The sequence below is a fragment of the Lycorma delicatula genome, chromosome 7 (genome assembly GCF_047948215.1).
Source record: "Lycorma delicatula isolate Av1 chromosome 7, ASM4794821v1, whole genome shotgun sequence".
NCBI lineage: Eukaryota > Metazoa > Arthropoda > Insecta > Hemiptera > Fulgoridae > Lycorma > Lycorma delicatula.
Window position 1 is genome coordinate 96,528,004 of NC_134461.1, and position 14,232 is coordinate 96,542,235.

Consider the following 14,232-nt stretch of genomic DNA (forward strand, 5'->3'; position numbering starts at 1 on the left):
TTTCCATACTATTGCATCAACTTGTGAAAAATTACACATGCATAAATTATATAATTATAATTAAAAATAATAATAATAATTATATATAAATTATATACAATTTTATATAATTATATATTTTACAGGTTTTTATTGTGTATGTGCGCGCGTGAGCATGAACATGGTGCTCTTCGAGACCTTTGCACAGGGAGTTTGCTTTGCTAAATTTATCAAGTAATTGCAAACATCTGAAAACAGTGAACTCTAAATGAAAGACTGAATGAAAATGGATTAAAAGATGATTATTCCTGAATACTGATTCAGGAAGAAAAGGAAGGTAAACGATTCAACTGAACTATTAAGAACGACTGTAGACTGATTTGACGGTAAAGGTGGCGTCATGTTGTATGTGCACAGATTTACGTTTTAACAAACTGCTGTATGTAAGAACAGCACTTCCACTCCTTATTGGTTTATTCCTAGATACCTTTGGATTTACCTTTTACTTGAATTAGGTATTACAGTAAAATAATACTTTAATTATTTAGAATGCTGGTTATTTATTCACAACGTAGTACAATTTACATAAATGTTTAGTACAAAAGATCAACTAATAATTTAAAGGTAATTTTTAGTCAAGCCTGTTTAATTGAAACTAAAAAATAAATGAAAAAGGGGATTAATGATTATTTGAGTCTTATTTTATTATCTACTTAAACTAGTTCCTTATAGTACGTAACCAGTTCTCAGGTTCCTTTATTTTCATTTCCTTGGATGGTATGTTCTTAAAATTAATATTATTGTAGAATTATTGCGTAATTATACAAATACATAATTTATTGATTTTTTAGAAACCATTGTTTCTTTTCAAATTCCTCGAAACGAGGTTTCAGTACTTTCAAATACTCCTCATTTTTGAAATAATTAACCATAGTATTATTTCTTCCAATATTTTTGAATTCATCCATCGACATATCTTTCATTTCCACAATTTCAATTTTATCTGGATCCGCTATTAATAAAGGCAATATACCTATTGTAACTTGGACACCGTAAATTCCACAATCGTCGATAGCTTTTTTTAATTCGGCTTTACCAAGTCTTTTGTCACTACCAAATATTTCAAGATATGTATTTAATTTATCTAAATATATATCTAAAAGGTCATCATATTTTTCAGCTCTCACTTCTTCTTTTACACTACCATTCATAAAGTATTCAATATCGAGAGCAGGAGTTGCATATCGACATATCTGTAAATCGATAGGTATTACATGAACCGGTTTATTATCGATATATTTAAACATCATATTACCCGTCCAAAAATCACCGTGATTAAGTACATTGAATTCATTTTCTTTAGGTTTGCTTAGTTCAATAAGCGTATCAAATATACATTCCCCGACTTTTCGCATCGAATCAACATATTTTCTTAATTCAGGCCGAGTTTCGCAAACGTCTGCTGCTATATCAATAAATCCTTTATTCGTAACGCTTAAAAATTCTTTCATATCTTCACGGAATACCGGTTCTGCTCCGGCCTTTTTTATTAATTCTGGTTCTATTTCGTATAGTTTTACTGAAGCAGCGTGAAATATAGCTAAACTTGATAACGCTAAGGCGCACTCCTCAAAATTTAATCGTTCAATTCTATCTGCTAACACGTAACCTTTTAATTTTAAATCTTCTAAAATTACGATTTCTTTGTTAGGGGAATAAAATGATTTTGCTAATATATTCGGCCATTTTTCACCAAATAATGATTTATACTTTGGTAATAATTCATTGTAAATTATATTTTCTTTTGTAAAAGTTCCTAGTTGGGATACAAATTCAGATGTTTCACTTTTCGACAGTGATTTTGTTATTAATGATATATTTTGTAGTTTTTCTTCATTTTTTAACTTATATTCTGCTTGTACTCTAAATATTACAGAACTGTAATGGCTACCTTTTGGAACTGGCACATCAATTTCCATGTTTTCAATTGATGAAATATTGGTTAAATTTTCATCATGTTGTAAAGCAGTTTTTATGTAATCTTTGGTCAACCAAGTTGGTATTTCTTCTTCCATTTTTTCCTACCTGAAAAGAAGTAAGTTAGTTACTTTTTTATAAACTGTTTACGTACAAATTACGTATGCAGAGAGAGAGAGAGAGAGAATATAGTTAAAATTAAATAGTTTGTGAATTAGATTTCATTAGTCCAAAAAAAAAAGCTGACAACACACTTTTACGACTTTCCCGTCACGCGGCTTTTTTCTGATGTACGACTTACAAGCACAACTTAATTAAAAATATTTATCATTTTATTTAAATATAATATTTTTTGTTTATTTAATTCAGTGATTCTAAGTAAAGCGCGCGCACACATCCTATTTCATTCGTACGGATGTGGTGGTACTGGCGGCCACTTTAAATACGTTTTTTACACTTTAAAAGTTATTTATTTAATTCTACCGCTCACTTGTGACGTCACAACATAGTAGTCGACTACAGCAGCTGTACGTCAGTGTTACACTAGTGCTCCTTGTGGTAAGAGGGGTACTATTGACGCAGTATACCCACTTAGCCGCTAGTTTATTTAAAGCATTTTTTGTGGTGGGGTACGATTTTGCAAAGATTTTTATTTTTGATTGGGTCTTTTAATTAAATTAAATATTATATTTATTTTTAATTGGGTTTTAGGTCTAAGAAAACTTAGATCTTAATTAGGCAAAATCTCGAGATACTGAGGGTGACCTTGCTTTGCAGCCTCACCCCCTTGACCTTTTGTGTTGAAAATTTAATCGCATCAATGCCAATTTAATCGCATCAATATATAGAAGTAATCTGACCAAGTTTGGTCAAAATGCGCCCAGTATTTCTGGAGATATAAGGTGATTTAGAGGGTAACACCGAACATACACAGTTCTTATATACGAAAATCCGGAAAATTTCCATCCAGTTTTTGGATTTTCTGGATTCCTTATGTGTCAAAACGTCAAGATCCGCATACACACAAATTGGATCGATTACAATACTTTCGCTGCTAAAGCTGTAACTCTGCTATAGCGCTAGACGGAAAAGCAAAAGTAGTAAATTGTAAAATTAATCAGATTAAAAATGTGTAGAGATTATTGAAATGTAAAAACGCAATAAATAAAACTGATATCGCGGATCTGGATAACATAAATTCTACAATTAAAAAAAAATAAATAAATAAAAAGGTACCATCTAAGTAAATTCTTGAACAGTCCAAAACAATTTACGAACTTAAAAAGAGCTTAACATGATAACTAAAAGAATAAGGAATCATTTTACAATTTACTACTTTTGCTAATATTTTAATCTGATTTTAAAATCTGATTAAATATTTTTTGAATATTTGTAACTTCCTTATGTTGATAAATTAAAAATTTAATCTTTGTAACTTTTCTTCTCTTACACACAAATAAAATGTTTTTGAATTAATGTAGCGCTTTATTAGGTGGAGAAAAATAAATAAACAAGAGAAGGTATCCAAGAAGATCGTAGGATATTTTATTCATGTGGTTAGAAAATATTTCAGAAAGGGAATAGCAGCGAAATATATTTTTTCAAATATATCATCAGCCCAAATAAATGTAAAGTAAATGAACTGCTATGTAGCCCTAGAAAAAGCTTAAAATTGCAAACTAAAGATCAAATTTAATGATATTGCATAAATTGAACGGTTGCTCATATTACGAATTAAAATAATTTGAGAGATAACCTATTTGTTTTTTATCGTAAACTTAGATAATGCAAGATTAATTATAAAAAAAGGTCATAAGCTAACATAAAATATAAAAAAGTATAAAATATTGATGTACAGAATGGCTGGCTGATTGTAGTCGTTAATAATTAGTAACTCAGACCTCTTTGGCAAAGTAATGGCGTTTTAACCGTTCATACTGAAGGTCCCGGGATCGAATCCCAGTCATACATGGCGTTATTCATACACTAAAATATTTCCATTCTATATTACCTAACCTATTTTCAAGCTTATGTGGTGAAGGATTTTGATGTTCTCTTATGATTTTGAAAGATGAAAGTGGTTGCTATAGATTACATATTTCACAATCGTAATCAAATTTTTTTAGTAGAAAAATTTGTGTTTCTAGAACATGTAAGTTTCTCTGAGAATTTTTTATAGATTTCAAATTAGTTTGGAGAACAAATACATCGTTATGAAAAGCCCTTTCATAACGATGTATTTGTTCTCCAAACTAATGTTTAAACTATTGTTCTCTCACTAGCCCAGTGAGGTTATGTCGCTGGGATAAACAGGTGATTTTTATATGTGAAGATAAACTTAGGCTTAATAGAATAAGAAGTAAAGTTATCGTAATTTTAAGTTTGAAGATTAAAAAAGAAATATATTTGACCCGACTATCTTCACTGCAATAAACAGGACCTAGACTTATAAAAAAAGCAAATTTCTGTTTTAAAATTTGGATGTTATGCTAATGAAGGATGAAAATGTAAAAATCATGAAGAAAAAAGTTTTATCGTATAAAATAGATAATCATTTCATTTTAAAGATAAAGCTGTAAATAAAAATGACCAGAAATTTGTAAATGTGTGATGAATTAGGCTAAATAATTCTTAACAGGAAAACAGACAAGATAAACGCCATTTTGGTCAGGAAAAACATCGTTTTGCTCATAAAATACCTGCGGTATTGATGAGTTGTAGTGTTGTGAATTCCTAATATTGGTTTTAATGGAAAATATTGGTATTGGTTGGTCTCTTACTTTACGTATGCGTGAAAGTATAGACAGACATCGAGTCAAGCATTTAAATATTAAATCTGAAAACTGTTATCTTATAACGTGTACATCAATTTTTGCTGTCGCAATGTAATATTAATGCAGAATAAACATATTGTTCAGGCACGAAATTAAGTAATGAATTCTTCATTTTGTTTAGTCCTCTGTACCTATAATTTTTTATCTGATTATTGAAGAAAATATTGTTCTTTGTTTCGTTAGTCTTGAACGATTCACTAAACAGGTAACATTTCACGTGTTTATTAGGCTCCTAAAAGTTAATCTATCTAAAATAATGTATCAAATTTTTACTAGTAAGAATTTATAAGGTGCGCGGACTCTAAAATATTAGAATAACATGATTTTAAATTTAAATAAATTATAGTATAACTTATAAATATTCTGTTTATGGTATCGAAAAGTACAAGTGATTTATATATATGACAAACAAATTTAAAAAATTCCATAAAATTAAAAGTGTACTGGTATTTTAAAAATTGAATTGATATTTTTTTTAATTCATAACGTGAGTCATATACATAGATTAGGGTAACTTCCTACTGACTGGGTATTTAATTGGATTTTTATAGCGTAATAGTTCTCGGTCTCTTTGATTAAGAAAAAATTATTCGGACTATATTATTACAATATCCGAATCATATTTTCAAAATTTACTGTCAGCATTATTGTATTGATAATATTATGTTTGATAACAGTAATTATGAGTTATTTATGGTTTATTATTATTTGATATAAATGTATGAATCGTTAGTATATAAGGGTAACGACACACACAACTATTTTGAGCGAAGCCTTTATCGAGGAACTCTTTAACGTAGTTACACAAGTAGAATTCTTTTAAGTAATAACACAATTATCGTTTATATTTAATATGTCGGATGCCAGTATAAATATGGAAGGAGAGAAGGCGTGTTGAACTTAAGGAAAAAAATGTATAAATGTGTGATAATAAATTCTGTTATCAATGTTGTAATATCTTTTTAAAAGGAGAAAACAGCTACGAATTATGGCGAGTGTACACACAACCTTTCTCTGGTGTAGAAATACACCAGAGAAAGTAATTTGTATAATTTATACTCAGATATATGGAAAGGTGAAAAAGGATTCTATGAATTTACTCAGACGTTAACAACTAGCTATTTTTAAATTTTCATTGTGTCCTGATGTTCCCTTGGGCTCAGAAGTACTAAAATCTTAAGTTATAAACTTCTCTATGTTTATATGTGAGGCGATTTGTTTTTATATATGAATTTATATATTTTATCAATTTTTTAAATAACAATCGCCAAAATCTATAATAATAACAATAAAATTTAGTGCGGTCGCTTTTGAGAATAAAGAGTTTTGGGGGTTATATAAAATTGTTTAAAAAAATTGATAAATGGAAGGACTGATATTGAGGGATTGCATTATTTAAAGGGGGTTGGATTTAATAAAAATTTAGCTTATACTTATTGAAAAATAAATTTAATTTAATAATAATTATGTCTATAAATTCCAAACAATACACTGACAAATTTTATAAAATCCCTAACATCTAACATTTTTAAAATCATTTTGTCTTATTTAAGCTAGTGACCTAAATCTAAAAAAAAAATTTCTTTAGTCGTTTTTAGAACGATAAGGTTTATAATATTTTATCAGGAGTTTAAGGGCAATAAACCTTCGCCGATAAAAATAGGATTCTAGTTAAAAAATAACTATATATTTCATTTTGACATTATTTTTCTGTTAATAAGTAAATAAATGAGAAAATAACTACGAAACAATAATAACGGTTTATAGTACGGTAATAATAACATAGTTACACAATAATTATTAATAAGCATGTATATATAAAAGAATATGTCCTAACTGACTGACTGATTCATCAACGCCCATCAAAAACCACTGAAGATAAACTGATGAAAATTCGTATACACGTTTTTCTTTCGGCGTAAGTGCACACTATGAAAGGATTTTTTAAATTCCGAACTTAAAGGGTTAAAATAGAGTAACAATGAAATTTACTATGTTTTTTAAATTTCTCTTTAACAAATGAAGTTGATCAACTTGATTTTTGGTGTGTGTAATTTTCTTGTAAACATCAAAAACCAATTTCTAAATTTCTTGAAATTCATCCTTGAAAGGGGTAAAGAAAGGTAAAAAAATTTGAACAATGTTTGAAAATTTACCCCATATCCGTCTATACTAAAAGAGATATTCACTAGACTGGGATTTGCAAATACTCTTCAAATAAATTTCTAAAAACCATTTTCGGGTTTTTTGGAATTTCAATTTTTGTAGGTGTGCGACGGTGTACGGCGCGGCGGTACAGCCAACAAAGCTACTGTTATCGGTGTACGACGCGATTGGATGCATCTGTCTCCGATTATTTGATTAAAAATATAAAATAAAAGTAATTAAAAAAATAAAAGAAAGAAGCTGATCACGGTCACTTCCTAGTGGTGTTTGTCGGACGCTAAGGAACGAGCAAAATACATTTTTACCCGTACGAAGTACGGGTAACCAGTAATATTTTTGAAATGAAGGCCGACTGTTTTGAGACCAACATTCTTAGATCACTCAAAGTTAAGGCCAAACTGCTGCTGGGAAAAAATTACAATACAATAATATTTTTTATAAACTGAACAGTATTTAGTTTTTATTCATTATTATTATTATTCTCACAAGCATGAATTTAATGAACACAGGAGGGTCTAGGGGCAGGGCCCCTGGACAGTCGGGAAGGACGAGTGAAGTGAGCCCACAACTGAAACGCGAATAGCGCGGGCGAAGAGACGACGGGTCTGCTAGTCTATATATTACAACATACCGTGACAGATCATAACACTGATAAACATAATTTTTGTTTCCTAGCATACGATACATGATTTTAATCTAAGCGAATATGAACTCAGAATCTTTCTATCACCATTTTTGAAAAAACTTTTAAATTTTAATTAAGGATTTTTTTTCATTTTTCAACGTTTATTTAGCATTTTAAGCTCTTATATTGTATTTTATTGTATTAATATTAATATATTAATATATTTTTTATTATGTTAATTTGTTAACATAATTTGTAAGCTACAAATAAACAATACTAGACAAACAATTAAATCATATCAGTCACATATTATGACATCATATCTAATAATGAAGAATGAGCCATCATAGACAAGATTAATCATGTCTATGCAGGTCAAAACATGTAGCTGAAAACACAGCTGTGTTGTATGTATCACTGGATTTAGAAATGAATTAATTTAAGGTCAGTCTTATTGCTGAGTTAATGCCTCGAAATTATGTAATGATGTGAATGCCTTTTGTTATGTATGTGGTAAGTTTACCGTAAAATAAAACAGAAAAAAAATTACACCTTTAATTAAAAAAGCATATAATTTGTACTTTCAGTGTTAAATTGTGAATCAGGATAAGACGATAACTCCTCATATAGTATGCACTAATTGTTCTGTATATTTAAGAGGATGGCTAAAAGGTACACGGAAGCCTTGCCATTTGGTGTACCTATGGTTCGGCGTGAACCAAAGAATCATGTAACCCATTCGCAAATGGGGATTGTTACTTTTATTTAACAAGTGTGTCTGGAATTTTTTTTAAAATCTAAACATACTGTAAAATATCCTTCATTGCAATCTGCAGTCAGGCCTGTACCTCACAGTAAATTATTCCAGTTCCTGATCCACCTGTATGTTTCGAAAGCAGCAATGAAGAATCAGGCAGTAACTAAAGAAGACAACAATGATTATGATTTTGAATTATCTTCCAATTAGCCACATCTTATATCACAAGGTGAATTAAATGACTCGGTTAGGGATTTAAATTTATAAAAAAAACAAGCTGAACTGTTAGGATCAAGACTGCAAGATTGGAATTTACTTCAAAAATATACAAAAATTTCGGGTTTTCGAAGCGGACAAAAAAAACTTTCTCAGTACTTTATTGATGAAAATAATTTGGTTTATCGCACAAATATTGATGAGCTTATGTTGCACTTAGGACAAGTTCATAAACCTGAGGACTCGCGCCTTTTCATAAATTCGTTCGACTATAATTTAAATGTGGTTCTACTACACAACGGTAACATATATTCTTCGATACCAATCGCTTGTGGTATTAATTTGAAAGAGACATACAATGTTCTTGAAAGACGTTCTTGAAAAAATAAATTATAAAAAACAGCTGGAACAAATGTGGTGATTTGAAAGTTATAGCTATTTTGTTAGGCATGCAGATAGGCTATTCTAAGTACCTGTGTTTTCTTTGCGAATGGGACAGCCGAACTAGGGATAAACATTCCTGCCAATTACTTTAATAAGAAATAGACTACATTAATTTGCATCACCATTAGAATTAATAACAACATATTACGGATTAATTTTATTTAAATTTAATCTACTAATGAAACACCTACTTACTATACGTATAATGATTGATTGTTGTTAAATCGTATATCTTTATAAATAAATGTTGAATTTAAAAAAAAAGATTTCCTGCCCTATTTATTGGTCTACAGTCATTATTTGGTAATATATTGGTAAAACACTACCAAATAAAGTTATTAGTCTATAAATTGCTTAGTCTAAAGATTAATTAGTCTAATCCTGCGATTCCCAAACAGTGCGTCGCGGCCCCTTCACAGGGGCGCCGCGAAATATTTAAAAGCTTCATAATTAATTGAACCACGACATTTATAATTATTAATTTAATGTTAATAAAGTAAAAAAAATAATGAAGGTACACAAGTTTTATTTGTTTTTATCTCTTAATTACTAGTATTAATACTTTTACTTAAGGTAGGGCGCCATGGAAAAAGTTTTATTGAAAAAGGCCGCCGCGACTCGGAAAGGGGGCCGCCACTTGAAAAAGTTTGGGAACCACTGGTTTTATCTATGTTAATTAGTCTTATCTATATAGATTAGCCTATACATTAATAAGTCTATAGATTACTTTTAAAACAGTGCAAAAGCTGGAATAATAATTTTGATAGATATGGTCGAATAGTTTTGTAAATTAATAAATAACAGAAAATATAAGATAAAAAAACATTATGTAAAAGAAATCCATTTTTTCTAAATATGAATAGTCAAATATATCATGAAATATTAATTAAAAGAAGAAGAATAAAGTAAAAAACAAGTAGGTTGTTAAAATTAACAAAAATAAAAATTGACTATTCAACATTACTCTAGACTTTTTTTATATTTTATAACCTATTGAATCTATAACTAAATTATATTTCTTACAGAAGATAAAAAAAAAATTAAAAACTACCTTAAAACAGCTTTAAAATGTATTAAAAAATTAAGAATTGAAAAAAATTACAATTTTTTTTTTAATTTCCTTCTAAGGTGAATTTTTATAAGATTTTATGGTGAATTAGTTGATGAACTAATTCCCCATAGAAGCTTTGAAAAGCTTGTACATGGGAATATTGAAATAGAATTTTGAAGGTATAAAAAATGCCATGCCTAACCGGAATTCGAACCCCGGGACTTTCGGATGAAAAATCGAGACGCTACACTCCGCCATGGAGATCGTTTTATATAAAAAACAAAACAAAACACATTTTGATAATTTTTTTAAATTCTTATTTAAATTTCAAACTTTTAATCTTATTTGCAAAAATAAATTTAACAATAACTTCTGAAACTTAAATTACTGCCGAAAATACTTGAACAATAAAAATATGTAAAGATGTACATCGTTAAGCAATAAAAATTCACTACTAAAAAATAATTACAAAAAAAAGTACGAGTATTACAGTCGAAATTGGGGAGAATTTGCAATCATTGTTCAAAATTTTTCAACTTTCAAGATAAAAATTAAAAAATCTAGAAAGTGAGCTTTAGATATTCACATGAAAAGTATACACACCAAAAATCAATTTGATCTCTGGTTGCAATTTGCAACCAGGCCTGAACCTCATAGTGAAATTATTCCAGTTCCTGAGCTACCTGCGAATGTGTTTCGAAAGCAGTGGTGAAGAATCCAGGCAGTACTGAAGAAGAAAACAATGATTTTGAATTTGAATTATCTTTCAATAAACCAGTTATATAACAAGATGAATTAAATGAATCGGTTAGGGATTAAATTTATCAAAAAATCAAGCAGAACTGTTAGGATCAAGACTGGAAGGTTGGGGGAAAAAAAAATTTCGGGCTTTCGAAGCCAACAAAAAGAACTTTCTCAGTTCTTTATTGATGAAAATAATTTGGTTTATTACACAAATATTGATGAGCTTATGTTGCACTTAGGACAAGTTTATAAACCTGAGGACTGGCGCCTTTTCATAGATTCGTCCAAGTAGGGTTTAAAAGTGGTTCTACCATACAACGGTAACAAATATCCTTCGATACCAATCGCTTATGATATTAATTTGAAAGAGACATGCGATGAGAAGAAAGAAGTTCTTGAAAAAATAAATTATAAAAAACATAGTTGCAACATATGTGGTGAATATAAAGTTATAGCTATTTTGTTAGGCATGCACTTAGTCTATACTAAGTACATGTGTTTTCTTTGCGAATGAAACAACCGAGCTTGGGATAAACTTATGTTACCAAAGAGTGGAAGAAACGAGACAACTTAACTCCAAATGGGAAAAATATTATTCATGAGCCCTTAGTTGATCCCAAAAGAATGTTTTTACCCTTTCTCTATACCAAGCTAGGACTAATGAAAAATTTTGTAAAAACAATGAAGAAGGATAGTCCTGGATTTTTGTACATCAGGCAGAAATTTCCGAATGTAAGTGAAGGAAAAATTAAAGAAGAAATATTTATTGGTCCCAAATAAGAGAGTTGGTCAAAGATAATGTATTTAACTCAATGTTAAATAATGTAGAAAGTGCAGCTTGGGCTTCATTTAAAAACGTTTGCAAAAGTTTTCTCGGCAAACAAAAATCCGACAATTACCACGACATTGTTAATCAACTTCTTACTTCAAACAGAGCTATGGGATGTAATATATCTTTGAAAATACATTTTCTCCACTGACATCTGGATTTTTTCCCGGACAACCTCGGAGACGTAAGTGACGAACACTGTGAACGTTTCTACAAAGACATTTCGGTGATGGAAAGCCGCTATAAAGGGAAATGGAATACTAACATGCTAGTCGATTACTGTTGGACATTAATTCGGGATGTACCACATGCGATTTATAAAAGAAAAGCATCAGCGAAATCATACTAACAAAGGTATGGCCATGCAAAATTATAAATTTTACACATTTCAACTATATTTTCCCTTAATTTTTTTTTAAGCGTAATTTACTTACAACTAAGGGTGATAGAAAAATTTTATTTACAATCTGTAATGTACACAAAAAAAGCAATTCAAGAAATGTTATCACACTTAGAGAAACATTAAATATTTTTTTGTCTATTAGTGTAATCAACGCCCAGCAAAGGGTACTGAAGATAAATTTATCCAAATTTGTATATACGTTTTGTATAACGGAATGGTGAAAGTGCACACTAAAAAAGGATTTTTTGAAATTCCACGTTTAAAGCTTAAAATGGAGTAACGATTAAATTTATTATTTTATTAATTTCTCCGTAATGAATGAAGATATCAACTTAATTTTTGGTTTATGTAATCTTCATGTGAATATCTACACACTAGTTTTAAATTTTTTTGAAATTTGACTTTGAAAGGAATGATGAAAGGTAAGAAAATTTGAACAATTATTGCAAATTTTTTTCCATTTCCGGCCATTCTAAACAAGATACTCACTCCATTTTGCACTTGCAAACACTCTTCAAATAGAAATCTAAAAAACAATTTTCGGATTTTCTCATTTTCAAGCGTGCGAAGGTGCACGGCGTGGCGGTAAAACCACCACAGCCAATGCCATTGTTACTACGTATATGTGCGACGACGCGACTGGGCTGGCTGCACCTACCTACGGTTAGTTGACTAAAAAACAAAAAATTATTTATCGCATCGGGAAACGCAATTAACATTACAGCGTGGGCGTAGCTGCGATGGAGATGCTAAAAATGTATATTTTATTAAATTTTAAGTCTAAGTAAATGCAACCAACTAGCATAATTCAACAACTTAGCACCGTTGCCGAATTTTTTTCTCTTCATTAAAATATTGCAATAAAATTAAAAGCGTTTAAAGCCATAGTTAAAACAACATCAAGTTTTACTCAGTTAAATCGGTGCTTAAATCTAACGAAATAGTTCAAAATTTTAATTAAAATTAAAATAATTTTTTATTATTCTATAATTATTTAAATTAAAAAAAGTGTATCTGTATTTATGGGACAAGTTCAAAAGACAAATGGTAACATTAATTTAAATATAAACATAGAATTGATTTACGCGGTTGTATCACGCTGCACTATAGACGTATAAATATAACACAGTTAGTAAACAGAAAGGCTTTTTTTGTTGGTTTACGTTTTCAGTTTAATTGTACATTATTATAGTATAATTAAAATAGAATGTTTAGTTTTTACTTACAGGTTTAAATGATAGGTTCAATAATACAATGTTGCAATATAAAATGTGACAGTACTCTTTTAAAGTAGGTTATGTCTGTTCAAAATGACAATATTTTTCTTATCAGTTTTTATATTACTAATGTTAATCTGCCATTCACTATTGTTTTCTGTCAAGTAGAAGATTACGTATAATTATTTGAAAATGTATCGCAGTCTATTCATAAAATAAACAGTATTTTACTTTCAATATTTTATAAGTTTATTATCACACGATGTGAATCGTGTACCAGTTAGTTACTGACTGCGCCTGCACAATATTAAGACTACGTGATTCAACCGAAAGACCTTGATTTCGGTAGAGTACACCAATAAAAATACATCTTGCACTTGTTAAAACATTGTATGTTATTACATTTATTAATTTAATCTAATCTTTGAATAAAAATCAATCCATAACTAAAATAAACAATTTTATAAATCTATTCATATTTTCTGATATATCTTTGTTAAACATAACAATTATGCGAAAAAAGGTGTTAGTTAAACAAAAACGACCTAATGAATCAGACTATTCCGAAACTTTTGTTCAGTAATAAGCTCATCCGATTTTAAGCATAAACATTGACCTTACTCTACCACTGAAGTAAAAAATTAGAAAACAGATTTAAAAAAATGAGGTATTATGTAAATATATTTTTCATAGTATGTAAAATAAATAATCTGGTGAACTCATCGCTTGGCTCTACATGCCAAGTGAAATTAAAAATGAGTCAATTAGAAACTATATTTGCAAGATTGTTTTTTCTGCATAATATCTCAGAAAAGGAGTATGTTTGTTTTTAATCCTAAACAAACAGAACGTAAAAAATCATACGTACCTTTGTTTTGTAATGAAATAGTAATGAAACATTATTCTTTGTACTTATAAAATATATTTTTATAATAATATTGATTTTATAATTGAATTCTGGCATTAAAGACTTCTCCACATTAATGACTG

At 29.3% G+C, this 14,232-nt stretch overlaps 1 protein-coding gene across 1 annotated transcript; it reads right to left on the reverse strand.

Moving 5' to 3' along the window:
• Positions 1 to 514: 514 nt before the first annotated feature.
• LOC142327377 (uncharacterized) lies at positions 515 to 13,549 on the reverse strand. The gene is made up of 2 exons (XM_075370377.1): positions 13,252 to 13,549; positions 515 to 2,064 (listed from the first exon to the last, which is right to left on the reverse strand). Exon 2 carries the CDS (start codon positions 2,052 to 2,054, stop codon positions 816 to 818), a length of 1,239 nt encoding a protein of 412 aa, XP_075226492.1. The 5' UTR covers positions 2,055 to 2,064; positions 13,252 to 13,549; the 3' UTR covers positions 515 to 815.
• Positions 13,550 to 14,232: the final 683 nt, after the last annotated feature.

Excerpts from the sequence above, each read along its gene's own strand:
- LOC142327377 (XM_075370377.1), bottom strand. The coding sequence starts at position 2,054 with ATGGAAGAAGAAATACCAACTTGGTTGACCAAAGATTACATAAAAACT.